The sequence below is a fragment of the Eptatretus burgeri genome, chromosome 18 (genome assembly GCF_056783735.1).
Source record: "Eptatretus burgeri isolate ZD-2024b chromosome 18, Ebu_testis_v1, whole genome shotgun sequence".
NCBI classification, from domain to species: Eukaryota; Metazoa; Chordata; class Myxini; order Myxiniformes; family Myxinidae; genus Eptatretus; species Eptatretus burgeri.
The window spans coordinates 21,723,407-21,750,263 of record NC_140978.1 but is presented as its reverse complement, the minus strand read 5'-3'; the positions used below and the strand labels follow the sequence as shown (position 1 = coordinate 21,750,263).

At 42.1% G+C, this 26,857-nt stretch overlaps 1 protein-coding gene across 2 annotated transcripts in view; it reads right to left on the bottom strand.

Moving 5' to 3' along the window:
- The window catches only part of LOC147008714 (SRSF protein kinase 3-like), a 126,815-nt gene that overhangs the window by 51,028 nt on the left and 48,930 nt on the right, over positions 1 to 26,857 (bottom strand). For both annotated transcript variants that reach the window (XM_085863919.1, XM_085863920.1), the window contains exons 5-10: positions 18,102 to 18,210; positions 17,892 to 17,979; positions 17,600 to 17,687; positions 15,034 to 15,140; positions 2,691 to 2,793; positions 2,267 to 2,347 (exon numbers count right to left, since the gene is read on the bottom strand). In XM_085863919.1, coding sequence (XP_085720045.1) covers positions 2,267 to 2,347; positions 2,691 to 2,793; positions 15,034 to 15,140; positions 17,600 to 17,687; positions 17,892 to 17,979; positions 18,102 to 18,210 — 576 coding nt within the window. The remainder of the gene's footprint in view (positions 1 to 2,266; positions 2,348 to 2,690; positions 2,794 to 15,033; positions 15,141 to 17,599; positions 17,688 to 17,891; positions 17,980 to 18,101; positions 18,211 to 26,857) is intronic.

Sequence of the window (26,857 nt, the reverse complement as noted above, 5' to 3'; positions counted from 1 at the left end):
CCTATCATCAAAGAATAGGGGTCCCAAAGGATTTGCCCCAATCCCGTCATCCAGTAAGCTGCCCTGTGAAGGACAGCTGTGCAGGAGGTACTCTCCCAGGAGGAGAGCAGACGCCGGCGACAGGACGAGATGAGAGCAGACGCCGGCGACAGGACAAGATGAATCTCTCCCGTTCGTCCAAAAAAACCAACCTTTCCTCTCAAGGAGGGAGGGGCCTCTTTCCCTCACCACTCGCCTCTTGATTGGCCGGAACCATCGCACGATTCCCTGGCTGCCCTCCATTGGACAGACCACGGTAGGTGGGGAAACTCCCACCCTTCTTGGAGGAATTCCGAGCGGAGGCGTTTGTGGCTCCGCCCACCTCCTCACCTCTGGCCACGTGCTTAATGGCGATCGTGTTGAGTCGGAAACGGGAAAGGTGAGATGCCCGCTCCTTGCCGATTGGCTAAGGAGGGACGCCATACCGATGTTAGGCTCCGTCCACGCGCGCGCTTGCTGGCGAGCGCGCGAAGGATGCCGTTGTCGTGCAGAAGGATGCTGTTGTCGTCCCCCAGCAGAGCGTTTTCGTGTGAAAGTGAAGATAGCGTTGTTGTCGTTGTTATAAGTGTAAAAATCCTATCTATAAAAATAACTCACAGCGCATGTACATTTAATTACCCATTAAACAAGGGAAAGGGAGCTATCTATCCACATTTACTTATCGAAATAACTGAGCTATGGGGACCTGAATGTCTGTGTGCAAAAGGCTTCCAGATTCGTAACAATATAGCTGATTGGAAGTGGAGGTATTTCTCTACCGAGTGCCGTTCTCGTTTTGATATTGTGATTAGATGAGATCTACCAGAGCATAGTGCTGCTGAAGCAGTTTTTTGGCAAGGAATATGATGGATGGTAGCAGTCAATTAGTCAAGAACTTGGAATTTGTTCAGGGTGCCAATAAAAGCTTTCCTCCTCTATGAAAGACACTATGGGATCTTTAACATCCACCAACTAATGCTGGCAGAAGGGTCATCCAACTTAAAATATTTCTGATGGATGACACAAATGTTGATACATCACCCTGCATGCCAAACACGAGGTTAATAACAGTTTATAGCTGGGCCAAGATTCGAACGTATATTACACAGCCAAATGGTGAGTGTGCATACACCTCTAAGTCTCAGCTTGCCCTCTGGTACTGTAGAATATTGCAAAGTAAAAAATACAAACAAAACAAGGAAAAAAGACATAAAATGTCATAGCCCCTGTTGTTTTAGTAATTTTGTTGCACGGAGTTAAAGGGCAATCCCAAATTTATGTACAATTAAAATAGCCGCCAGTCTACCAGTCGGCCATCTTAGATCAGATTACAAAATAAAGTGAGGTGCAAGTGTATGCCATCATGTACTGTGCTTGTGCCAAGTTTGAACAAAATCAGACCACACGCATATCTGAGAAATGGTTCGGGACATATTTAAGTACCAAAATGGCCGCCAGTCAGGCATCTTGGATTTTATAAAGAAAATAAATGAGGTGCTTATGTAGGCCGTCATTCTTTATCTGTGTGCGAAGTTTGAACAACATCGGTAAGTGCTTGCCCAAGAAATGTTTGAGGACATGTTCAACAGCAGTTTTTTTTTTTAACAACAAAAATGGCTGCCAGTCAGCAATCTTTGATTGCATCATGAAACAAATTTATGAGCATATCTATACCATCATATCTTGTCATTGTGCCAAGTACAAATAAAATCTGTCCATACATCTCCGAGATATGGATGCAGATGCACGCATGCACAAGAAAATCGAGACCAAATCCATAAGTCCTGGTTTCGGACTAAGTACAGTGGGGGCTAATAATGAATGCAGCAATCAAATGCAAAGCATACAGCCACATAACACAAAGTTATTGTCACAAGAAATAATAAATATACCCATCAGAGATGGGGAATCCCCCGCCATTGAAAAATAATTGAAATCAGATAAGCGTTTTTCCATTTATTACAAAAAACACTTATTTCAAGATGGCCGCCCTAGTCGGCCATCTTGGATCCGGCCACGCCCAAAATCAATAGGGTTCTTCCCTTTCAGGTGGTACATGTGTGACCCAAATTTCAAATCGATATGGCGAACAGTTTATGAGTTATCGCACTCACAGCTATAAATGTTGACGCCCAGCCAGCCGGACGGACGGACGACGGACGGACGACCCGGGTGACAACAATATCCCCCTTCTGCCACACGGCGGGGGATAAAAACCAGCAACTAAAATGTAGCTGCACTCACTCACCTTTCTTTACACATGGCACAGACTGTGCATGATCTGCATGACCTTCTTCTTCAGCCAACTGCCACGACATGTCTCCAGTCCCTGTTTTTTAAACAAATAATTTTCAATTTTCATAAGTTGAACAAGAAAGGATTTTCCATATGCAATCTTGCACTGACCTGTGTATTGTCCTTTGAAAACAATGGGTACTTTATCGATTAGCAAACTGATTCTCACATAAGAAAATGATCCTAACCAAAATTCCAATTGATTGAGGGAGACAGAAATGTTTACCTTTACGTGTAAAATGTATGATTAATTTGGAATCCAGCAATGAAATACATTCCAAAAAATGACTCGGAAAGGTTAGTACCTGAATTGTACATCGACGTCACAATTCCCATCACTATTAAAACATAAACCTATCCTATATATTTTTTATTACCTGCTTCCCGAATGCCACCCACACACAGCAGCACGTTTTCAGGTTTTATGTCTGTGTGGATAACCTGGCAGCGGCCATGCAGGTACGCGAGTCCCTCCAATACCTACAAATTCACAGCACACTGGACAAAGCACAGCTCAACCAAACATTATTTACATCCACAGCATTGAGAATGCCCAACAAATGCCATCATGAGTCAGGGGTTGAGATGGGAATGATAAGCGGCCAATGCCAAATCAACCAAGAAGTAGTGGCTGATACAGCCGAGGTTTAATTTGGCCTTGATTGTGTGACATTACCAGGCAGGTTAGTATCCTCAGAGTTGCCAGCGTTTATTTCAGAAATTGCACACTCTTAGAGCACATCATGAAAAAAAATAGGGAAGTTATTAGCCTGTAGCAGGGTGTGTGTGTGTGTGTGTGTGTGTGTGTGTGTGTGTGTGTGTGTGTGTGTGTGTGTGTGTGTGTGTGTGTGACGTTGATTGTTATCTCTATAATTCTGGTTTCAGAAGGTGGAACGGAGCCCTTTCAAGACTCGAAGTATCCACCTTCATTTCGGGTAAAGGATCTTGATTCATGGGCTAAATTGTGTTGTTCTCAGAGTTTTGTTCCGAAGGCGTTTTTCAGGATTATCAATGAGCCCGAGACAGCCTCCACCTGTGGTTTGTTTGTGGTAATATTCCCGGGAATTGTTTGTAGGATGTTTGTGAGGTTCTTCTTTATCATTCCTGTTGCTCCAATTATCACTCGTACAATTTCAGAATTCTTCAGCTTCCAGGATCTTTTCACTTCATTGTTGAAGTCTTGGTATTTGGTCATTTTCGTGATTTCTGCGTTATTGAGACCAAAATGACTGGGCAGTGAAGCCTCAATTAGCAATGCCTTATTTTTCTTTAGGTATCTGAGTACTATGTCCGGTCACAGTGCTTTTTTTTCTATGTTCATGCCGGACGGGACCATTAGGTTGGACGTGAGCATTATGTCCTTGTTTTCAGCGATTGATTTTGGTTCATGTTTGCATGAGTTTTGTGAAACTCAGACAGTGAAATTTCTACAGATGTGCCAGTGGATTACTCTACATACCTTGTTGTGCCATTGTGTGTAGAGCTGTTCTGACATGAGTTTTTTTGATGTCCCGATAGGAGGTGGCTCGTGCTTTCTCTTTCTCCATTGCAAAATCTACACTTGTCCAATTGGCTCAGTCCTGACATGTTTTAAAGCCATTCATGTAGTGTCCTTGGTCTTGGGCATATATAATGATTCATTCTCCATCCCAATTGAGCTGACCTCTTCTTAGCCATTCCAATGATACTTCTTTGTCTATCCCTAATCTGTCGAACTCTTTTTAGATCCTTGGGGAGGATCTCTAAGTCTTACCCACATTGTTCTTCATCTTCTTCTTGTGGACTTTTTTGTTTCACAGCCTACAGTTTTCATCGAAACTTCCTGAAACTTGGTATATATATATATATATATATATATATATATATATATATATATATATATATATATATGTATATATATATATATATATATATATATATATATATATATATATATATATATATATATATATATATATATATATATATATATATATACGCTGCGCAGACAGTAACCATCTCTGATTTTGAAAATTCCTCCGAGAAAAAAAATATGACGTCAAAATATCTTCGCGAATGGAAAACGCCTAAAGAATTATCTCCGAAACTAGGAAAGCTTTTTGAATTCTGTTTGAGGGACTCGAACAGGGCATTAGCAGAGATGAAATACCGCACATATGATACATCACTATGATGTCATATCAATTTTTATGACATCATTCCTATTTTTTGACTTTTTGTTTCACAACCCAGAGTTTTCATCGGATCTTCGTGAAACTTGCCATGGATATGCAGAAAGCCCATGTGCAGGCAGAAACCATCTCTGATTTTGGAAATTCTTCCTAGAAAAAAAAGTTGACGTCATAATATCGCCGCTAATGGAAATCGCCTATATAATACCATTATCTCCGAAACTAGGTAAGCTGTTTGAATTTTGTTTGCGGGAATCAAGCCGGGCATTAGCACAGATAATTTATCGCAAGCCTGACACATCACAATGATGTCATATTCGTTTTTATAACGTCATCATTAAGAGGACGAGGATCTTAGCTCATTTGAGCTTGTTTTATATTTCCCTGCTCTTTGGTCTTTCACCCAGTTGTCACTATATATCTGTTGATATTTCATCTTGTATTTTTCTTTCATCTTTTTTTGCAATTGTTTGGGGGCTGTATTGGTTGCTATTTCGATTTGGTGCCTGACATCTATTCGCACCTGTTTTTGGAAGTTTTTGCAAGGTGAGTGAAAGATATCTTTTCTGGTTTGTTGTGTTCATGCTTGTGTACAAATTATATTCGGTAGTCCGTTGAACTTTTCATGTACACTGTTAATCCTACAGTCGTCGCACTGTGCACTTGATTGAGTTCCATTAGGCCGCCACCTCTTTCTCCTCAACAGGTACATTCTCGGGATGCAGTGATTTTTAGATAACATATTGTGGATAGTGAGGAGTTTTCTTGTTTTGATTCATTAAAAACTCAAGAATGCAGGAATGGACGTTGCTGAAATTTGGAACACTTTACTTTGATGTACAAAGGATTTACTTCTGAAATTTGCAGCTGATTTTGTCCAGTCAAAGCCAAGAAACAAATTTTCAGTCCCTGTGTTAAAGTTGCATTCAGAGAAACCATTTCATATAAAGGGTGTGGCGCTTCATGCCTCCCTTGATATGTCATTTTCATATTTCTGCTTGTGGCCAATTTACTCTTCCACAGACGTATTGGAACACTGGCACTGCTAATTGATTTATGGCTTTGATTTTGTTCCTTGGGGAAAGGCATGTTTACAGGATCAGCCTCGTTCTACACAGGTACTCTTTGGTAATTTTTTTTTACATTTTGTATGACATATTTGGTGGCTGTATTCTACTTCAAGGTATTTGTAATATGCTTCGTTATACAAGCTGTCTCCTTGAAAGATCCCGCATCGTATCTTCACTCCTGGTATTTTGATCTTTCCTTCTGAGTGCTGCAGGATTAGTGTGGTATTCCATAGATCCATGGCTTTCTCAATCAGATTGATTATTTGGGGATTTATCTTGTAGATTTACATGCACTCTATCATCCATGAATATGAGACACTATCAAAAGCTTTTTTATAGTCTATCCAGACTGTGGACAATTTGGTTCTTCTAGTATTGCAGTTTTTTTTTAGCCTGGTGTTGGCTTAGTGGTTAGGGTGGCGGCTTGGGATCCCAGGATCCTGAGTTCAAGCCCCGCTGGCTGCTGAATTAACACCAGGGGGTTGACTCAGCCTGTCATCCATCTGAGGTCGGCGAAGTGAGTACCAGTGTACTGGTCCCAGTGTATGCCCCGGTTAGAATAGGTATACCATATCCCTGTGTGTCGTAAGAGGCGACCAGAGTTGGCGTCAGGAAGGGCATCCGGCCATAAAAAACATTGCCTCAAGAAAAAGCCTAACCCCTGCACAGCAGGGAAAAATGGCTGTAAAAACGGTCATTAGTATTGCAGTTTTTGAGTATGGCCTTGTTTAATAGTAAGTGGTCTATTATTCCATAATATCCTCTCTTGCATCCCTTCTGTTCTGTCTCTGGGCCTCCTTGTTGTGTTGGTGGTGGTATATTGTTTTTGTGATTATTCCTGTTGAAAGTTCGACATTGTTGGTAGACAGGTTATTGGCTGGTATTTGTGAGGTAGTTGGGTTTCTTCGGATTTTGGGATGAGGAAGGTGTTACCTTCTGTGACAAATTCATCCATTTCCTGATCCCCATGAATCAGAAAATGAATGCTTTGAATGCTTGAGCGTAATGAACTTGGAGAGCATCAAATCGCTTTAGCCAGAAGTTTGGGATCCCATCTTGGCCAGGGCTTTTGAAGTTTGCCATCTTTGCAAGTTGTTGTCTTATCTTTTCTGCATCACTTATTTCTGAGGGCATTTCCTCAAGATGTTGCTTCTTTTCCTCCAGGTTTCGGAACCATTCTGCCTCTTCATTGTGTTATTTTTAATCTTCATAAATTCCTTTCCAGAATTGTTCAAATTGATCTTTTCCAGGAGGGATGACACATTCTGTTTCCATTTCCCTATTTCATGGTAGAATCTTTTCAGGTTGTTTTCAAACATCTGACCTTGCTTTCTCCTGCTGTTAGCCTTGTCGTAGTTTTTATTTTTATTTTCCTTGCAATCATTTGTACTTTCAGTTGGTTTTTAGCAACCATTACCTCTATACCTGACAAACCATACCTGGCAGACTGTCATCCTTCTGAGGTTGGCAAAATGAGTACCAGCTTGCTGGGAAGAATGAGCCATTCGAGTATCCTGCGTCGGAGTGGCGACCCGTCCAGGATTGTGCCCAATCACCAAGGAAACTGCTTCGGCAGCACCGACGCTCTGTACAGTGTATGGTCCCATTGAATGGATTACCTCTATGTCTTTGTCTTCAATTTCATATATATTTTTTGGATTCTCCTCTTTAGTTGTGGGCTTTGATTTCCTCTTTGGAATTGCTGAATCTGTCCTATCTCCTTTCTGAGCATCTCCCTCTGTTTCTTGAGTGTTTGCTTCCATGGTGGTGCTTGGGTTTTATTTGTGAAACCTGTTCTGTTCTTGCAGTTTTTTGTTGTTACTTTTTCCTGAATTAGTAGTTCTGCTGTAAAATTTACTGTTTATTTCTTTGAGGGAGGCTGATTTTGGTAATATATTTTTAAAAGATTTGCTTTTCTGCTGATGTGTTTTTATGCATTTATTATTATGTAGTCAAATTAGTCGTGGTCTTTCTTCAGTTGGTGTTTCATTGAGACCAAGCTTTTCTGTGCCTGTTAGGTAATTTGTGTTTCCAGTTTGGTCGACTATCTGCAACAAATATCTCATCTATACTAATAAATTTCAGTGTGTATGTGTGTGTAAATCAGTGTGTTTGTGTGTGTGTGTGTGTGTGTGTGTGTGTGTGTGTGTGTGTGTGTCAGTGTGTCTCCTTCATAACTCGAAAACCATGAAACCTAGCAGCCTGAAACTTTTCCTGCTTACTAAAAAAAACTCGAAGGAAGTGCATAACTGAAAATTGGGTGTTTGGGTTGATTAAAACACCCCTTTTGAGGATAAATAACGGCCATATTTAATTATATCCTTTATCAGGCGACCCTCGGCCACCTCACTTTTTATGGGGTCTTAAGGTGTTTCCTGGGTTACCTCGCTGGGGTCTAAAGCTGCCATGTTTTTTGGCCTGCTAAATCATGCCTTGACTTGGAACAGGCCGCAACAATTTCTTAATGATAAAGTCTTTTTTTCCACTTTCCTCACTCATTATCGATTGCCTGTTCATCATATCCACAAATTGCTGGGTACTTTGAAATGCTTATAAACGCCAGGAGATGCTAGCGTTCATGGCTATATTTCATTTCCACCCATGTGTTAACCTGGAGAATGTCTTAAACTAAGCCGAATTACAAAAATTAAGCTCCAGATTTGAACTCAGCAGCAGTTCCAACGCGAAAAAAATGTTCATTTGTCCAATTCGGACATTGCTTGGGTGTTTCCAGGTGCATAGTTTTATCGATGACAATTGATAATAATCGCTTCTAAGCCAGGCGTTCAGTGGAGTGCTTGCTGAAGTGCTTAAGGAACTTAGTGAGCACTCGCCAAGCTGCTTGATTGTTAGTTTCAAAGCCACCAGAAGTAAGACCCATCGCTTCACTGATGGAAATACCAATCTTTGCGTCATTGTCAAAAAAAAGGAATAAAAACAAATTTTCACCCTATAAAAATTATGTGAACAAATTATTGAAATATTACCTGCTTTTTTGTATCCTTTTCTCGCCTTTGTAGTAAGTAGAGCGAACTGCTTTGCGATGCTTGAAAAGGCGTTGTATTACACTGAACAACAAAATTTTTTTACTCGAGATGTGTAAAGTGATTTAGACTAATTTGGGTACGCTGATTTCAAAAATCATAACCGTTTTGCTGTATCACGTCAGGATTTCAGTAACAGAAATATTCCCATTGCCTAGAAGTCAGGATTTCAATGAAATTTACAAAAATTCATTTATTCATTTATTTCATCATGAATGCTTCAGAATTATAGAAATTACAGAAAAACTCCACTAGAATGTAATTAAAAATGCTTTAGGCATTTGGCTTTGCGTTTGTGCTGCTCTGTGTCAGTTTCACGATGCAGGAACCAGCAGAAATCGCCCATCATGTTCGGGTTGTGCCGCCCTTGGTAACGCGTCTCCATGAGTGAAATCTCTTGGTGGAATCGCTCGCCGTGCTCGTCCGAGACTGCTCCCAAGTTGTCAGGGAAGAAGTTCCGGTGCTGGTGTAGGAAATGGATTTTCAGGGACATCCTGGAGCCAAGTTTCCTGAAGGACTCCAGCAGCTGCTGCACTATTTCTTCATAGTTGTCCGCGCGCTCGTTCCCCAAGAAGTTGTCCATCACAGCTTTGAAGCTCCTCCACGCTGCCAGCTCTTTGGGGTTTAGAGTTGTCGGAAAAGTTTCGTCCTTCTTAATCTGTCGGATTTGCGGTCCAACAAAGACACCAGCCTTGATCTTGGCCTCCGACAAGGTGTTGCCAAACTTTTCCTTGAGGTATTGAGGTGAGGGTAAAAACCCACGCCCATTCAGATCCATTGCCCGTACAAAACTTTTCATCAAGCCGAGCTTTATGTGGAGTGGTGGAAGGAAAACCTTGGCTGGGTCGACAAGGGCGACATGCTTCACGTTGTATCGACCAGGTACATGCTCTTTTCGCTCTTCCCAATCTTTCTTCGTCCAGTGATTCTTGTCGTCTCTGCTATCCCAGAGACAAAGGAAGCACATGTATTTCGTGTAGCCTGACTGCAGCCCTAACAACAGCGCCACCATTTTCAAGTCTCCGCAGATGTGCCAGTTGAAGTCATTGTACTTGATGGAATCAAGCAGCTGCCGCATAGTCTCATAGGTCTCTGTCATGCCGAACGCGTGAGCCAGTGGGACTGATGGTTTCTCGTTGCCATTGGGGTGCAAACAGCCTTCAAGCTGTTCTTCCCCGAGTCGATGAAGAGCCGCCAGTCTGCAGGATCGTGATCACACCCAAGTTCTTTCAACAGACCGTTGATGTCACTGCAGAATGTCATCGTGTCTTCCATCTCAAAGAACTCAGCCATGTCTCTGTGACGTGCTCTGAACAAGGATATCTTGGTGTTAGGTTCAAGTAGATTCCACTGCTGCAGCCTTGATCCAAGCAGCTCTGCCTTCGCCTTTGACAGCGAGAGATCTCTTACAAGATCATTTAAGTCTCCCTGGTTCAGAAGGTGTGATTCTTGAGTGTCGGGTTCAAAAGGTTCATCATCACCATCCTCTTCACCACTGCTTACAGCTATGTTCTGATCAGCTGGAGGTGTTGGAACGGGGTTCTCGTCATCATGAGGCACAGGTTTACGAGCAGAGACGCAGTCAGCGTACTTGATGTGACCTTTATTCTTCTTGTTGAAGCCGGCGATGCTTGTGCAGCAGAAATAACAATCATCATGATGATTCTGCGGCTCACGCCATATCATGGGCACCGCAAATGGCATGCTCGCGCGCTTGCCCACCAACCACTGAGTCAAGGTTGTGTGACAGCTTGTGCAGCAGATGTGTGGTGCCCAGCTCTGTTCTTGGTCCCCCACCTTACACCCGAAGTAGTGAAAGTAGGCGGCCTTCATTTTCACTGCTGTAGATATACTTCGCTGTTGATCTTTTTTGGTATACCGACCACAGACATAACAGAAGTTGTCAGGATGATTGGTACAGGAACGCCTACTCATCTTTATCTGAAAGAAAGAAATATAACACAAGTTAACAACAATTGTACGAAATAGACTTGTTAAAGACATATGTAAATTTCATTGAAATCCTGACTTCTAGGCAATGGGAATATTTCTGTTCCTGAAAATCCTGACGTGATACAGCAAAACGGTTATGATTTTTGAAATCAGCGTACCCAAATTAGTCTTAATCACTTTACACATCTCCAGTAAAAAAAAAATTTAGAAATTTGTTGTTCAGTGTAATCAGCATTTTCTAAATCCAATTGATATGAGTATGTTAATATAATCTAATCAATATGTTAATTGGTTTCTACATATGCGGGTTTGAGAATGTGGAATGGAGTCCTCCCAGGGTGGGCTCAAAGTTTCCACCTTCATCTTGGTAAGGGGTCACTATTCACAGACCAAGCTGTGAAGTTTTCTGTTCTCAAAGTTTTGTGCCGATGACTCTCTTCAGGATCGTCACTGAGCCCTGGACAGCTTGCAACTGTAGTTCGTTTGTAGTAATATTCCCAGGGATGTTTTTTGATATCTCCATGAGGTTCTTCATCATTATTCCTGTAGCTCCAACTATCACTGGAATAACTTTGGCATTCTTCAGCATTCAGGACCTTTTCACTTCATTTTTGAGATATTGCTGTCTTGGTATTTGGTCAGTTTCTTCATTTCTGCATTGTTTAGTTTAAAATCAGAGCTACTAACACCTCAATTTCGCAATGCCTTCTTAACTTTTCCTGTACATATGATATCTGGTTGCAATGCCTTGTTTTTGATGTTTACGCTCGATGGGATCATTAGGTTGTACATAAGTGGTGCGTCCATGTTTTCAGTGATTACTTTTGGTTAATGTTCCCACAAATTCTCTGGAACTGGGATGTCAAAGTTTTTGCAGATGTGCCAGTGGATTACTTTACAAACTCTGCTGTGTCATTGTGTGTCCAACTGTTCTGACATGAGTTTTTTTGTGTGTGGGTTTGGTCATTAAGCATAACATATCATTATCTTTGCTAATGCCACCTCCACCCTTCACCTTTCTCTATTTTATTTCACCCTTCCCCCCTCTCTCTCTCTCTTTGTCGCTCTCTCTCTCTCTCTCTCTCTCTCTGTCTGTCTCTCTCTCTCTCTCTCTCTCTCTCTCTCTCTCTCTCTCTCTCTCTCTCTCTGTCTCTCTCACATCCTCCTCACACCCCTCCCTCACGCAATGTATAGCAATGTTTGGTTAAGTGTCACACTCCCCACTTCTGCCCCCACCCCCCATTCCTTGCTTTTCTCCCCTTCCGAGCTTCCCCTTCCTCCTCCCTCTGTCCTCTCCTCTCCATTCCCTCCATCCTCTCTCTCTCTCTCTCCCTCTCCTTGCCTCCTCTCTCTCTCCCCTCCTTGCCTCCTCTCTCTCCCCTCCTTGCTTCCTCTCTCTCCCATCCCAGCCTCCTCTCTCTCCCCTCCCCTCTCTCCCCCCCCCCTAAATTTCCCCATCAGCGAAGCGATGGATTGTATTTGCTAGTATCCAATATATATAGCTCATTTTAACCCCTCACTGACTCACCGACTGACACACTCACTGACTGATATTAATATTTGGTACCTTCTAGGTGACGTAAAAAGCTGAAATTTCACGTGCTGACAGACATTGAAGCCAATACACTGAAAAAAAAATTCACAGAACCGTTGGAAAGTATCCGTAAATGAAAATATAAATTAATGAAAATAAATAAATGAAGAAAAAAATGCAGGTTGGTATCTTGAGACAATGGGAGAGCATGGTAATTTTGTGTGCCGGCAGACATCGAAGGTGATACACCAGGAAAAAAAAATCACAGAACTGTTGGAAAGCATCCGTAAATGAAAATATCAATAAATGAAAATAAATAAATGGCAAAAATAAATGCAGGTGAGTGACCCGAGACAATGGGAAGCACGGTGTGTACTTTTGCGTGCTGATGGATCATTGAAGCTGATACACCAGGAAAAATCACAGAACCATTGGAAAGCATCTATAAAAGAAAATATAAATAAATGAAAAAAAAAAGAAAATAAATAAATGCATAAAACAAATGCAGGTGTGCTTTCCTGAGACAATGGGGAAGTGCAGTTCGTTATTGCTTACAATGTGCAAGCCTAACCCACTAACATATATATATATATATATATATATATATATATATATATATATATATATATATATATATATGTATATATATATATATATGTATATATATATATATATATATATATATATATATATATATATATATATATATATATATATATATATATATATATATATATATATATATATATATATATATATATATAAATATTTCGGCACACCCCTTTCTTTGTTCCGCTATCAGATTTTTGTTATTGCAAGAAATGAAACAAGCTTTGACATTTATAGTAATGATATTATTGTCTTCTTTAAGAGGCCCCTCAAAATTCGTTTTGATGATTATGGTAGTTAAACAGTTCATGTTCTCCATTTGCAAAATGGGAGGAATTATTGCACAAAAAAGAAATAAAAATGTTTCCCATTTTTTAGAGGACAACTAAGATGAGTTTGGCTCATAGAATCACGCTCTATTTGGGGAGAAAACAGTTGAGTTTATATCTGACGAATTTGCACTTTCCATGTGCCATCGTTTCTTCACGAAACCATGACTTTCTGACCAGCTAAAATCTACAAGATATGAATATGTAGACGAAACTGATCCAGCCTTTTGGATCACTTTAAAGTAGGGTGCCCTGTAATTTTAATGCGCTCTATGGATCCTCCGGAACTCATGAATGGTACACGTTGTGTAGTCACTAAACTACGTGGTAATGTCATCGAAGTGGAAAACTTGAATGATAATCGATGGATAAAAATGATATAATATATTGTTTAAAATACATTCATTCTATCTGTCTTTTACCATATGTTGCCAGTGATGCCCGTCGAAGACGGGCACCTTTACTAGTATATATATATATATATATATATATATATATATATATATATATATATATATATATATATATATATATATATATATATATATATATATATATACATACATATATTGTTATACAGGGGGCTGCAAAAGTAGGTATACAGTAAGGATTATACCAGTATTACCAGTATTATAATAGCAGTGCAAGGATTCATTTAATACTAGAATTCATTTAATTTGAACATTTTAGGGATTAATATGTTTATTATTGATGTTTATTATTGGTATGTTATTATTGATATGCTTGTATAATCCATAAAATACGTTTTGAGCGCACATTTTGTTTTTCATTACTGTATACCTACTTTTGCAGCCCCCTGTATATACACACACACACACACAAACAAGAAAATGTGAAATTGCCAAAGCATTAAACTTCACTTTTTCTACTGTTTGGAGAATTATATCAAGTGAAGAAAAGATTAAGGAATGTGCCAAAATTAACCAGGTTCATTGAGTTGGTTTCATTGAGTGCAATGAAAACAATTAACTCGCGGGATCACCACGAAAGTGGCCATGACTGGATTCTCCGAGGGGGAACCTCCAGAGTTAGAAGGTAAAATAAGTTACATTAAAGATCAAATTAAAAGAACAAATGTTTAACATAATGGGAAGATTAGGGTGAGTAAAGCAATGGATTAGGGTCAGCAAAGCAACTTTGAACAATTTCCACTCAAGGTTTTTTTTCTGTCAGGAACACAGTCCCTCTTTAATACGTTTCAAAAGTCAATGGAATTCTGGAGTTCAATTTAAGCGGTTTTCCAGGAAAGCATCTATGACGTAAATACTTGGAAGTGCCTGTATATAGATTGTGTGTGTGTGTGTGTGTGTGTGTGTGTGTGTGTGTGTGTGTGTGTGTGTGTGTGTGTGTGTGTGTGTGTGTGTGTGTGTGTGTGTGTGTGTGTGTGTGTGTGTGTGTGTGTAGTCATAAAGCATAACATAACATTGTCTTTGCTAACTCCCCCTCTTCCTCACTCTCCCCTTTCCTCGCCCTCCTCTTCACTCCCCCTGCTCTCTCCATCTCCTCACTCTCCCACCCCTCTTCACTCCCTCCTCTCCCTCTCTCTCTCTCCCATCTCTCTTTCTCTTGCTCCCACCCCCCGCCTCACACGCCCTCCTTCCGGAGTTCATAGCGACGTGTGGCGAGGCATCGCTCACCCCTCCCCTTTCCCCTCCTATCCTTGCTCCCCCTTCCTCACTTCACCCTCTTCCTCCCCCCTTCCTTGCTCCCCAACCACTCCTCGCTTCCCCCTCCCTCCTCTCTCTCTCCCTCTCTCTCTCTCCCCCTCCTGCCCCGGTCACTTTCTCCCTCCCCACCTCTCTTAGTATTCCCGTCAGCAAAGTGAAGAGAGGTATTTGCTAGTAAACAATAAAATATGTGTTTTGAACAATTTATTTTAAAAACAACAAGGTTTTTTTTGACTAAAGAGGACTGAGAGCAGTGTGTGAGCATGGCACAAACTTTTTCGTGGAGAGGCAGCTTTACTGAGTCAACAAAGTACTTCCTCACCTGGCGGGTTATTGCTCGAACACAAGGGAGTGGAAGGCCTCGCCTTCGACCCCGATGTAGCCATCGAAGAAGATTACTGCCCAATAGCTCCAACACCATGCAGATGTCTGGCTCGTTCAGGACAAGTTGAAGAGGAATATGTTGTAGTATTGGTAAAGTTGCAAGCAAGTGCAAAGAAAAGCCAAAAATTTGGGCCAAAGGAAAAAGCTTAAAAGAAAATAAATATTCATCCGAAAATTTCAGTCACAAAGAACCAATTCCTTCATCCAGGTCTAATTCAGGTAAAACGCAGATTATACCATTGTTGTTATTTAGCCTTTTGTAGCCTAAGATGTCCAATCACATGTGATGTATGAGAAAATGGGCTGGCAGCATGGCCGAGAGGCATGTACACTCACTTCTGAGCCATCTAGCCTGGGTTCAAATCTCGGTCCAGCTACAGACTATCATCCTAGTGTCACATAGGCAGGGCGAGGCATCATTGCAAGTGCCGTTCCTCAGATGGACGTTAAAATGAGTGTCCCCATCTGCCAGCATTAGTTGGCGAAGATTAAAGACCCCCCGGTATTCTTCGTGAAGAGTAGGCGAGCAAGTGTCAACACCCTGAACAAATTCAAAAATGTTGTCCTGATCTACAAGGGGCACTACATCAGAGGCACAGCCACTCCCCCAGCCATTGATGCTACTCACAGCCTTGTGTTGCATACGAAAGAAGAAGAAGAATAGAAAAACCTGGGTGGAAAAATTTGTTCACAGTGTAAGAGCTGCTGCTTCTCTCTAAGAAGCAAGCAGTAGGCCTTCCACCTGGTGTCAAGGAATATGAGACCAGACCACTTGCTCCCAGCAATCTCGGTATGAATTTGCAATTCGTTCAGTGTGTCGGCGATAACTCACCTAATCTTTGTGAAAGACCACCTGGCATCTTTAACATCCACCAACTGATACTCGAAGATGGAACACCAATCTTAATATATCGACTCGAGCGATGGTGCACTTTGTGATGCAATGCCCCATGAATAATGACATTGATATTCATGGTACTTCCACAGAAAATTGAATGCCATAGGTTCTGGCCAAAATGTTGAAACTGAGCCTTTATCCTCACATAAAAACTGCAATATTGGTTGTGCTCTTGTATTTGCTCACAGTTTAAGTACACCGGTTGTAACTTTTTATCCTGATCATGGTGTCACAGCACTGCAATTTCAATATTGTATAATCGATTCATCCGTATGTGTTGTAAGTTTGAACCAATAAATTCAACAGCTATCTCGTAAACAATTCAAACCATAAAAACAGGCAAAAAGATTGCAATATGTATCTGTCCATCCCTTGACCCTCGATCGGTTGTCATTTTGGCATTTAGCCAAACATCGCAGAGAGGTTGATGGTATCTGTATTGCAGCGCCTCCTTTTTGGTCTTGCACCCTCTGCCCTCTCCTGGCTCTGTCCCTCCAAGGTTTCTGCAAGGCTCACATGGTCTGCCATAGAAACTCTCTTCTTGTTAAACTCCCAAAATCCAGGCTCACGGTGCTCACCTGCACACACTTGTTCCTCTTTTATCTTGCCTGTGGAACCAACTGCCTCAGTCTGTTCAGCCCCATTCTTCCATCTACAGCTTGAAGACAACAGTTCACCACTATCTCATGTCATCCCCCATCCATACTCATGATCTCTTCTCTACCAAATGATCCCATTCCCAAGCACTCCCCTTTTCCAGGTTATTGGGATATTCCCCCACCCCCTCATCTCTTTTCATTTGTTAGTTGTTGGTTGGTTTGTTTCTTTCCTGTTTCATCCCCACCACCCCCTTACTCTTCTTCCTGTGTTTCATTCAGCTTGTGTGCACCTTGTTCACCCCCATGAGTCCTCCCCCTCCCCTTGATCTCATTCTCACTTCTACTCTGTCGTTGGTGTTTCCCCCTTTCCATTTTGTTCCTTTCTACTCTACTCTAGCTCTTCCACGAGCCTCGATTGTGTATCCAAAAAAAACTCATTTTGTTTATTTTTTGGCATGTTTGGAAAGTATGCCAAACACCTCTCAACATGAGTTGAAGGAGGCCTTTGCTTTTTAGTGGACTGGAATTGGCTGATGTGATGTTTGAAGATATAATGAGTTCCCTTACAAGGAACTTCGACACAGGAGAAGGCCATTATGCCCATGGTGGCCAACCTATGGTTGCTTATTCATGCTGTATCCATTTTAAGTGCTGAGCAATCTTTTGCATGCAATCCTTAACATCTATCAATGAGTGTGAGCAGAGATGGCAGCCGCCTTAATGTGCCCTCTGAAAGAATGGTGCACTCTCTGATGAAACACTGAATACAGTGTATGCGAAGCACCAGGGTAACAGCTTGTAGCTGAGATCTATTGCCCTGAAACTTAAAGTTAGATTAGACAATTCAAAGATGAGTCCACTAACTCTGAGCTCTCCTGTCATTCACATCACATGTGATTGCTGATGTCATGTTACGGTAACATTGGAATAAAAGAGCACAGTGCAAAAAGGGTTTGATGGTGGGATGAGTTGAGAGGAAGTGGAGGACATGAAAGCATGAAAGATACGAGTTCCGTTGACTCCTGTGATCCGAAATTCGTCTCTCAACATGATGACCTTTGATATATGTGGATCACCTGGATCGGTGTCTCGTATCTACATTCCGTGGAAAGAAAGGGAAGAAAAATGCAGCGGTGAAACATCACATCATTGAATATAGATATAATCTGAGTTGGTGTTCAACCTGGAGATGGAGACAGTCCTTCACAATTTACTTCCACAATTGACTTAGGTGACATGCAATGGATGCATTGTTCGCGTGAGATTCTACACGGAAACACAGGAGCATGCAAGACGTACACATTTGAGCAGCCGTATTTCATCGAGAGCCGTTTCAGTGTAATGCGGTGCACTCTTAACCACCTTCATTGCCACAAACTCGGTGGCTCTGTCCAGGGTTGGAAAAGAAACATGACAATTGCAAGTAATGCGGATCACACTCCCATCACATTAAAGTAGTTGCAGAAGCAGTCCATAACCTATCCCCAATAATCTTTCACTTTCACTCACTGCAGGTCCCAACAGAGCCAGACGGTGGAGAAATGACCCCAGCCCAACTTGCGCACCACTTCATATCGCCCGCTATATATTTCTCCCGTGCACACTGGATGGTATCCTCCTGAAAATACACACACAACCATGAATTCCCAAAATGAAGCACAGATCAACCAATGCCTCTTGTTTACATGCAATCCACTTGTTTCACTTTTGCTGATTTTAATTTTCTTACAACTGCTCCAAGATCATTCTTGCACTGATTGCCCTTCTTTTAAAAACTTTTTTTTGCAAACAAAAATATTCATAGTGGGCTGGGAGTGTGCTGTAGTTTGAGCTTTTGGATTTTTACTGAAATGTGTGGTTCTGCAATTAGTTCATGTCCGTACATCTATGATCGAGGAACAGCGAAATTAAATTGAATGTTGTATCTTGAACATGAATCGGAACGTGAATAGGAATACAAGTTTGCTGTTTAACATTACCTTGGCTTTGAATTTGTCCCGATCGCACGTGCGCAGAGAGGAGTGAGATAACATTTTTACATTGACTGTCTTCATGGCAGTCAAACAAAATTGAAAATCATTTCAACCAGGAGGCTTACTCTTTTTAAGGACATTGTAAAGGACACAAACAACAGGCACAAAGAACTAATGTAATGTGTTTGATGGGGTGGTGTAATAGACACTGCATCAACGATGGTAAATTCGAGAATTAATTTATTAATACTACTTTTAAAATCTTTATTTTATCGAAATTGAATTATATACCTGAACACTGCAGAACACAAATCACCTTCTAGTCACTTCCAAGAACATCCAGTTTTGCAATACATGGACATGTTCTACAGGGTGGTGTATAACACATTAACACCGCTTAAGTCGTGCTAAACTTCTGAATTTTTTAAAATCTATATAACACTAAAACCCTCATCTTATATATATATATATATATGTATATGTATGTATGTATGTATGTATGTATGTATGTATGTATGTATGTATGTATGCATTGGGTAGTCGATCGAGTCGAAAAAAAAAAAATTCGAAAAATGTTTTTTTTTAATTAAAAAATTGTTTTTGGATATATTGATCTATTTTGTTGTCTATTCTATTCTACCCTTATTTGTTGGTCATGGTGTCAGTCTGTTGGGTAGTCGATCTAGTCCGAAATTTTTTTTTGAAATTTGTTCAACCCTAATTATCAGTATTTCCGTCGATATGTTTGTCTGTCTGTCTGTCCCACTGTTCGGTCCAGTGCTCCGCTAATGCAATGGCGATTTCGATGAAACTTGGTTGGTAGGTTCATACCATGACCTAGTTGTGTGCAAATGAGAACCGTTGCTATGGACACCACCGTTGCCTAGCAATGGGACTTTGAAATTTTTGAAAAATCATAAAAATTTATTTTTTCGAAAATCAAAAATCAGGCCACGAGCGACTGTGGGCAGTACATTCAGCAATATTGTCAAAATTTTTCAGCCGGATCCTATGAAAACTGTCGGCGAAGATAGACTTTGAATGAACCCTGGTCGAAAACAATAAAAAAACGAAGTTCGTTATATCTCAGAGACTATGAGTCAGATATACATGAAACTGGTATGGTAGGTTCATGGTATGTCCTAGTTATGTGTGAGAAAGAACCGTTGTAATGGACCCCTCCATTGCCTAGCAACGGCTGAAAAACCTCTAAATGTGGGGGTATTTTAACAAAAAAACAATCTGCAGCATTAACCCTTGAAGCTAGAATCATGAATTTTCGTGTGCTTAATCTTCAGGTCATTCCCCATCGAACGGGCCCATCACGTCAGGTTCTATTGGGTAGGCGACTACCCATGTCTGCCTACCGGCTTGTCCGTGTGTGTTGTCGGGGTTTTTTTTTACCCCCTTGCAGTTGTTTGATTTTGATGAAATTTGAGTGGTAGGACGAGTTTATGACCTCATTGTGCCCCGTAGGTACTGGTTGCTAATGCCCCTTTGGTTGCCTAGCAATGGGACTTTGAATTTTTTGAAAAATCATAAAAAAATTATTTTTTCGAAAATCAAAAATCGGGCCACGACCGACTGTGGGCAGTAAATTAACCCATTAACCCATTAACCCAGATGGAGGCCCCTGGAGTACCGGCAGAAAGTGGCCGCGGTGACGCGCTGTTCTGGCACATGCTCCCATACCTGACCTGACCTGGTGTGGCCTCCTCCACCTGACTGGCCTCCTCCACTCACGAGACTCCCCTGCTCAGAGAATCTGGTGAGCAGGATCAGCATCAGGAAAACGAGCCACATGTCCATACAGCCGCAACTGACGCTCACGGGCTATGCAGGTAACAAATCTCATCCGAGTCTCTCTCAGCAACCGCTCGTCGTTGGACACAAAATCCGACCAGCAATAGCCAAGGATTCTCCGAAGGGACCTGGTACCAAAGGAATTAAGTCTCCGTCTCAGATCCTTGGTCAGAGTCCAAATCTCGCATCCATAGAGCAAGACTGGAAGTACCAAGGACCTGAAGACTCGGACTTTCGTCCTCCCGCACAGGTACCGGCAGAGCCACACCCATGATCCAGTGAATCCATGACTCCCAAGGCCCGACCCAGATGTCTATTGACCTCTGACTCACAGCCAGCAGAGACATCAATATCACTGCCAAGGTAATTGAATCTCTCCACGACCTCAACATCCTCACCACAAACAGACACAGACAGGATAGCAGCATCCAAGATGTCACCGAAAGCCTGGATCTTAGTTTTGACCCAAGAAACCCGTAATCCCAGCTGTTCCGACTCCTCATTCAGCACCTCGAGGGCCCCCAAAAGGATATCTAAAGTCTCCGCAAAAATGACTACATCATCTGCAAAATCAAGGACCGAGATCTTGACATTCCCAAACGATGCACCGCAGCTGGATCTCTCGGACTTCCTCCCTAAAATCCAGTCCATACAAGTGCTGAAAAGTGTGGGGGCCAGTACACACCCCTGACGAACTCCAGTAACAACTGGAAATAAGTCAGAGATGGTACCACCACACTTCATAGCACTCTCAGTACCAGAGTAGAGTTCAGACATCAGATCGATCAGTTTTGGTGGCACCCCACGAAGACCAAGAATCCTCCAGAGAACATCCCGATTCACTGAATCGAACGTTTACAGAGATCAACATAGGCTGCAAGCAACCCCTGCCGAAACTCTCGTCTGCGTTCGATGAGGACACGAAGAGCAAGGATACGGTCAATCGTTGACCTCTTTGGTGTAAAGCCTGACTGCTCTGGACGCTGGTGCTCAAGCAGATGGTGGTGAACCCTATCAAGAATTATCCGAGCAAAGACCTTGCCCGGCACTGAGAGCAGCGTCACACCTCGGTAGTTGTTGCAGTCTTGGCGATCACCCTTCCCTTTCCAGAGAGGAACAACAAGGCCCCTCTTCCAATCAGTTGGGATGAGGCCTGTGTTCCAGGCAGAGCACAAAACTGCATCCAACGACACGAGTGCAGCATTTCCACTAGCCTTGAGAAATTCAGCATGGATGCCACAGATCCCTGGAGCTTTGCCCCGTTTCAACTGGTTCACCGCAGCCCCTTTTTCCACAAGCGAAGGTGGACCACAGTTGATTCGAGGGTCAGCAACAGGGATTGTAACACCCTTGACGTCCAACTCGACAGCTGGGGGATCAGCTTGGTACAACCGCTCAAAGTAACCAGCCCAGCGGGCCTTCATTTCAGACTCCTCTGTCAAGAGCCTACCACTCTCTGCTCTAACTGCAGTGCTCCGAGGGATGGGCTTGGATGAATGCAATGCGCGAATTCCCCTGTAAGCGGGACGAGAATCACCTGTCCACAGGGGATGCTGTACCCCCTCACAGATTCCTCGCACGTAGGCCTCTTTGTCCACCCTCAGTGCACGTACAGTTTTACGCCTCAGCTCCCTGAACAGCTCAGCTCTGCCATTCAGCCTGGCCCTGCGACTCTGGTCAATGGTATCCAGTGTCCCTTGAGAGACAAAATTCTTCTTTGCCCTGCGGTGAGTTCCCAGACATCCACTGGCAACATCAAGGACGGATGTCTTGAAGGCACTCCACAACTCTTCAGGACCCCCCAAAGCACCCAGACCCCCCAAGTGTCTACTCAGCCTGTTCGCAAACTCCTCAGCTACTCTCTCATCCCTGAGCTTGCCAACATCCAGCCTAGGCTGGGATGGTACCATTCTCCAGGATTTAAGGTGCAGCTTTCGAGTTGCTGCAACAAGGCTGTGGTCAGTATTGAGGAACTGAGCACTCCTGTAGACCCTGCAGTTCTGGATCATCCTCCAACGACCGTCAATGAGGACATGGTCAATCTCCTTTGCCACACCGCCAGCGTTGGAATACCAAGTCCAGCGATGAGCTTGTGGGCGCTGAAACCATGAACCAGCCACCCTAAGTCCATGACTTCTTGCAAAGTCAAGGAACTTAGTGCTATTCTGGTTCATAGTTCCTGACCCATGGGGACCAACACACACCTCATAACCATCCCTATCAGTTCCATTCGATGCATTGAAATCCCCCAAGACTAGAAGTTTATCTCGTCTGGGGCACTGATCAACCACAGACTCAAGCGTGGCGTAGAATGCATCCTTCACCGTGAGATCACTCGCCTCAGTCGGAGCATAAACAGAGACCAGGGAAATGACACCTCAGGAGTGATGAATCCTTAATCTCATAAAACGCTCGTTGACCGGTGTTACCTCAATTATCATTGGGGTCAGCTTATTGGACACAGCTACAGCAACTCCTTGGGTATGGTAACCATCAGAGCGACCAGACCAATAGTAGGTGTAACCACCCACCATTATCTCGCCGCAATCAGGTCTCCGAACCTCAGAGAGAGCTGCAATCCCGATGTCCAAACGCTTGACCTCAGATGATAACAGAGACAGGACCAACCGACACCATGACCAACAAATAAGGGTAATAATAACAAGCCGGAAGGTGGACATGGGTAGTCGACTACCCAATAGAACCTGACGCGATGGGCCCGTTCGATGGGGAAAGACCTGAGGATTAAGCACAAGAAAATTCATGATTCTAGCTTCAAGGGTTAATGCTGCAGATTGTTTTTTCGTGAAAATACCCCCACATTTGGAGGTTTTTTTGGCTGTTGCTCGGCAACGGAGAGGTCCATAGCAACGGTTCTTTCTCACACATAACTCGTACATACCATGAACCTACCATACCAGTTTCATGTATATCTGACTCGTAGTCTCTGAGATATAACAATCTTCGTTTTTTTATTGTTTTTGAGCAGGTTCATTCAAAGTCTATCTTCTCTGACAGTTTTCATCGGATCCGGCTGGAAATTTTTGACAATATGGCTGAATGTACTGCCCACAGTCGCTCGTGGCCCGATTTTTGATTTTCGAAAAAATATTTTTTTTATGATTTTTCAAAAATTTCAAAGTCCCGTTGCTAGGCAACCAAAGGGGCGTTAGCAACCAGTACCTATGCGGCACAACGAGATCATAAACTGGTCCGACCACCCAAATTTCATCAAAATCGAACAACTGAAAGTCGGTCAAAAACCCCCGACAAACACACACACGGACAGACTGACAACACGACCAACAAATAACGGTATATATAATAAGATACATCAAAATAGATTAATTTCTTTTTTTCTTTCTTTTTTTCTGTTTCGAAATTTCGAAATTTCTTTTTTTCGTCTCCAATTACAATTCGTCTCCAATTACAATTGCCACATTTCGTTACAATGGAGTACACAAAAAAAAATTCGAAATTTTTTTTTCGACTCTATCAACTACCCAAAAATACCCTGCGCAGGCAGTAACCATATCCGATTTTGAAAATTCCTCCTGGAAAAAAAGTTCTGATGTCAAAATATCTCCGCTAATGGAAAACGCCTAAAAAATTTATCTCCGAAACGAGGCAAGCTTTTTAAATTCTGTTTGCAGGAATCGAACAGGGCATTATCAGAGATGAATTACCGCACATATGATACATCACTATGACATAATATCAATTTTTTATGACATCATTCCTATTTTTTGTTTCACAACCCAGAGTTTTCATCGGATTTTCGTGAAACTTGCCATGTTATGCAGAAAGCCCACACGCAACCAGTAACCATCTCCGATTTTGGAAATTCTTCCTATAAAAAAGTTGACGTCATAATATTGCCGCTAATGGAAATTACCAATACCATTATCTCCAAAACTAGGCAAACTGTTTGAATTTTGCTTGTGGGAATCAAGCCGGGCTTTAGCACAGATAATTTATGGCAAACCTGATACATCACAATGACGTCATATTCGTTTTTATGACATCATCATTAAGAGGACGAGGATCTTAGCTCATCTGAGCTTGTTTTTTTATACTAGTGGGTCCATTGGTTCGTTGGACCAAATTTCCATCCGTCTTCAAGGCTTTGTGGCACATATGCCTGCTGTACTGCTTGAATACATGGCAAGTGACCCGGATTTTACGGGTTTGACCTGTTTTGTTTGTGAAAACCCGCAGACCCGTGCTGGTGTGATCAAAACCCGTATTGGAAGGAAAGTTCGATCAACTTAAAAACGCAATGTTTCACTTCCATTCCACCGCAAGGATTGACACACAGACTGATTGACCTGAGGTCGATATGCCAATTATCACTCTGGTGTCTAGACTAACAGCTGTGTGAGGTCATGAACTTTCTCCGATGGCCACGTCGACGTCCTCCAGGATTCCACATGCAGTATCACTTTACTCCCGATCACGTCGATCATGTTACCATCACCATGAATCAATCGATCTGTGCTTTCCAATTCGCTCTTCCACTTCTTGGTGATATTTATCAGAACTTTTCGAGTATTTCTAAATGGCAGGATTTGGTTCGGATTGTTTTCATTCATACAAGGTGTCAACAAATTACCAAATCCAAACAGTCATAAAAATAATGAAATGGGATACATGATACCATCTTAGAACAAAGACCTCCAGAGAGAGCGCCAAGTTGGAGTCCAGTGCAGTATCCCATCCATTTCATTAATGTTTATTGCCATTTGAATTTGGAATGGTAATTGGTGCCATGAGATATCGTTTATGTTGTAGTTTCGTATGCAGCCTGTGCCTGCTGGCTGCATCATTTTTCAGGAAGCGTGGTTGTGCCGCTGATGGAGTACCCCTGTTACCAGCAAGCTGCTACTCATTTTGCTAACCTTGGAAGGATGACAGGCTAAATCGACCCACCTGATGTTATTTCATTGGTATGACAGGGGCTCAAACTCAAGAGCCTAAGATCTTAAGAGATCCACTTCAACCATGAAGCCAACACCGGGCTTGTATCATTGATGAGAAGGGCAGATGAGGAGCCATGATTTGCCCTTCTGTTTATGGTAGTTCAGCACACACTTGGCCTGCCTCACAGTTATGCCGAAGAGGAAAGTATCTTCTCACAAGTTCCCAAGAACAAGATCAATCGCCGAGGGCGCTTGTCAAATGAGGTCATGTGGTCTCCTCACATGCAGAACCAATTCCATGCATGTAAAACCCCGGGTCAGAAGTTTAATCCTCTGAGAGATCTCGTCAGAAAAGGCCAAGAAAGTCTGTGGTGAATACAATGCTGAGCAGTCACATGAAGTGACCCGTCCATCAGGTCCTCGCCATGTCGATTTGATTGATCTCTGCTCGTTTGGTGCTCCACGATCGTTGACATGAGTCCATACTTTGACTGTAATGGTAAGGAAACATTTGAGATGAGTTCTGAGCAGCTGCAAGACCACCTCACCAATAAATGACTGTCTTGGTATTCTGGGGTATTTTTTGTCACTGACAACATCTCAAATGACGTTTTTACCACATTTGGTAAAAATGAATAAAAAATATAAAAACCCACTTTCAATTCCTACCAACCCCTTTTTCATCACCTCCAACTTGCCATTTATGTGCTTGGGCCAGAGCGGAGGCTACACGTTCGTTATTATTCTTGCCAAATGATAATGCTATTATTATTGTTGTTAATATTATTAGTATTAATTAAGATAAGGTTTGTTACAACACAGTATTATCATTATTTTTATTTATTTTGTAAACAGAATGCCATGCTGTGGAAGGACCTAATAAGCTGCATTATACACCTTAACATGGTGTGCGTTTAAAACATGGGAATTCTTCCTGGTTTTTTTGTAGTTAATTAGACAAATCAACTCAGCAGATCATGACGATCATTTTGGTGTGTCACATTCCACATCAGAAAGCTCTAGTGGAACTCCACAGAAAACATGACACACACACACACACACAGACACTATCCATTTCGAGTAGATGGAAAATAAAAATAAAACAATCATGTGAATGGATGCTTGAAAACCATTATGAGTTGCTCAGTGAAGTTGCAAGAAAGTCTGAAGCTTCTGATATCAAACCATGGTTCTTCGTTCATCAAGTGCTAGAAATAAGTAAATAATACCCACTTAAGATAAACATGAGTGTAAATATGAATGAATGGGTTCAGGTGACACAGCCACTTTAACAACATTTGTAAAAAACATGTCATTGAAGAGGGTTGGCAGGATAGCCGAGAGGTACGTGCATTCGCCTCTGAGCTCTCGAACCGAGGTTTGAATCTCGACCGAGCTATAAACTGTCATCCTGGTGTCTCGCAGGCAGGGTGAAGCATCAATGTGTGTGCCATCCCTCAGATGGACGTTAAACTTGGTGTCCTGTCTGTCAGAATTAGTTTGTGCATGTTAAAGATCTCAGGGTGTCCTTCGCGAAGAGTAGGCGAGCTATCACCAACATCTTGATCAA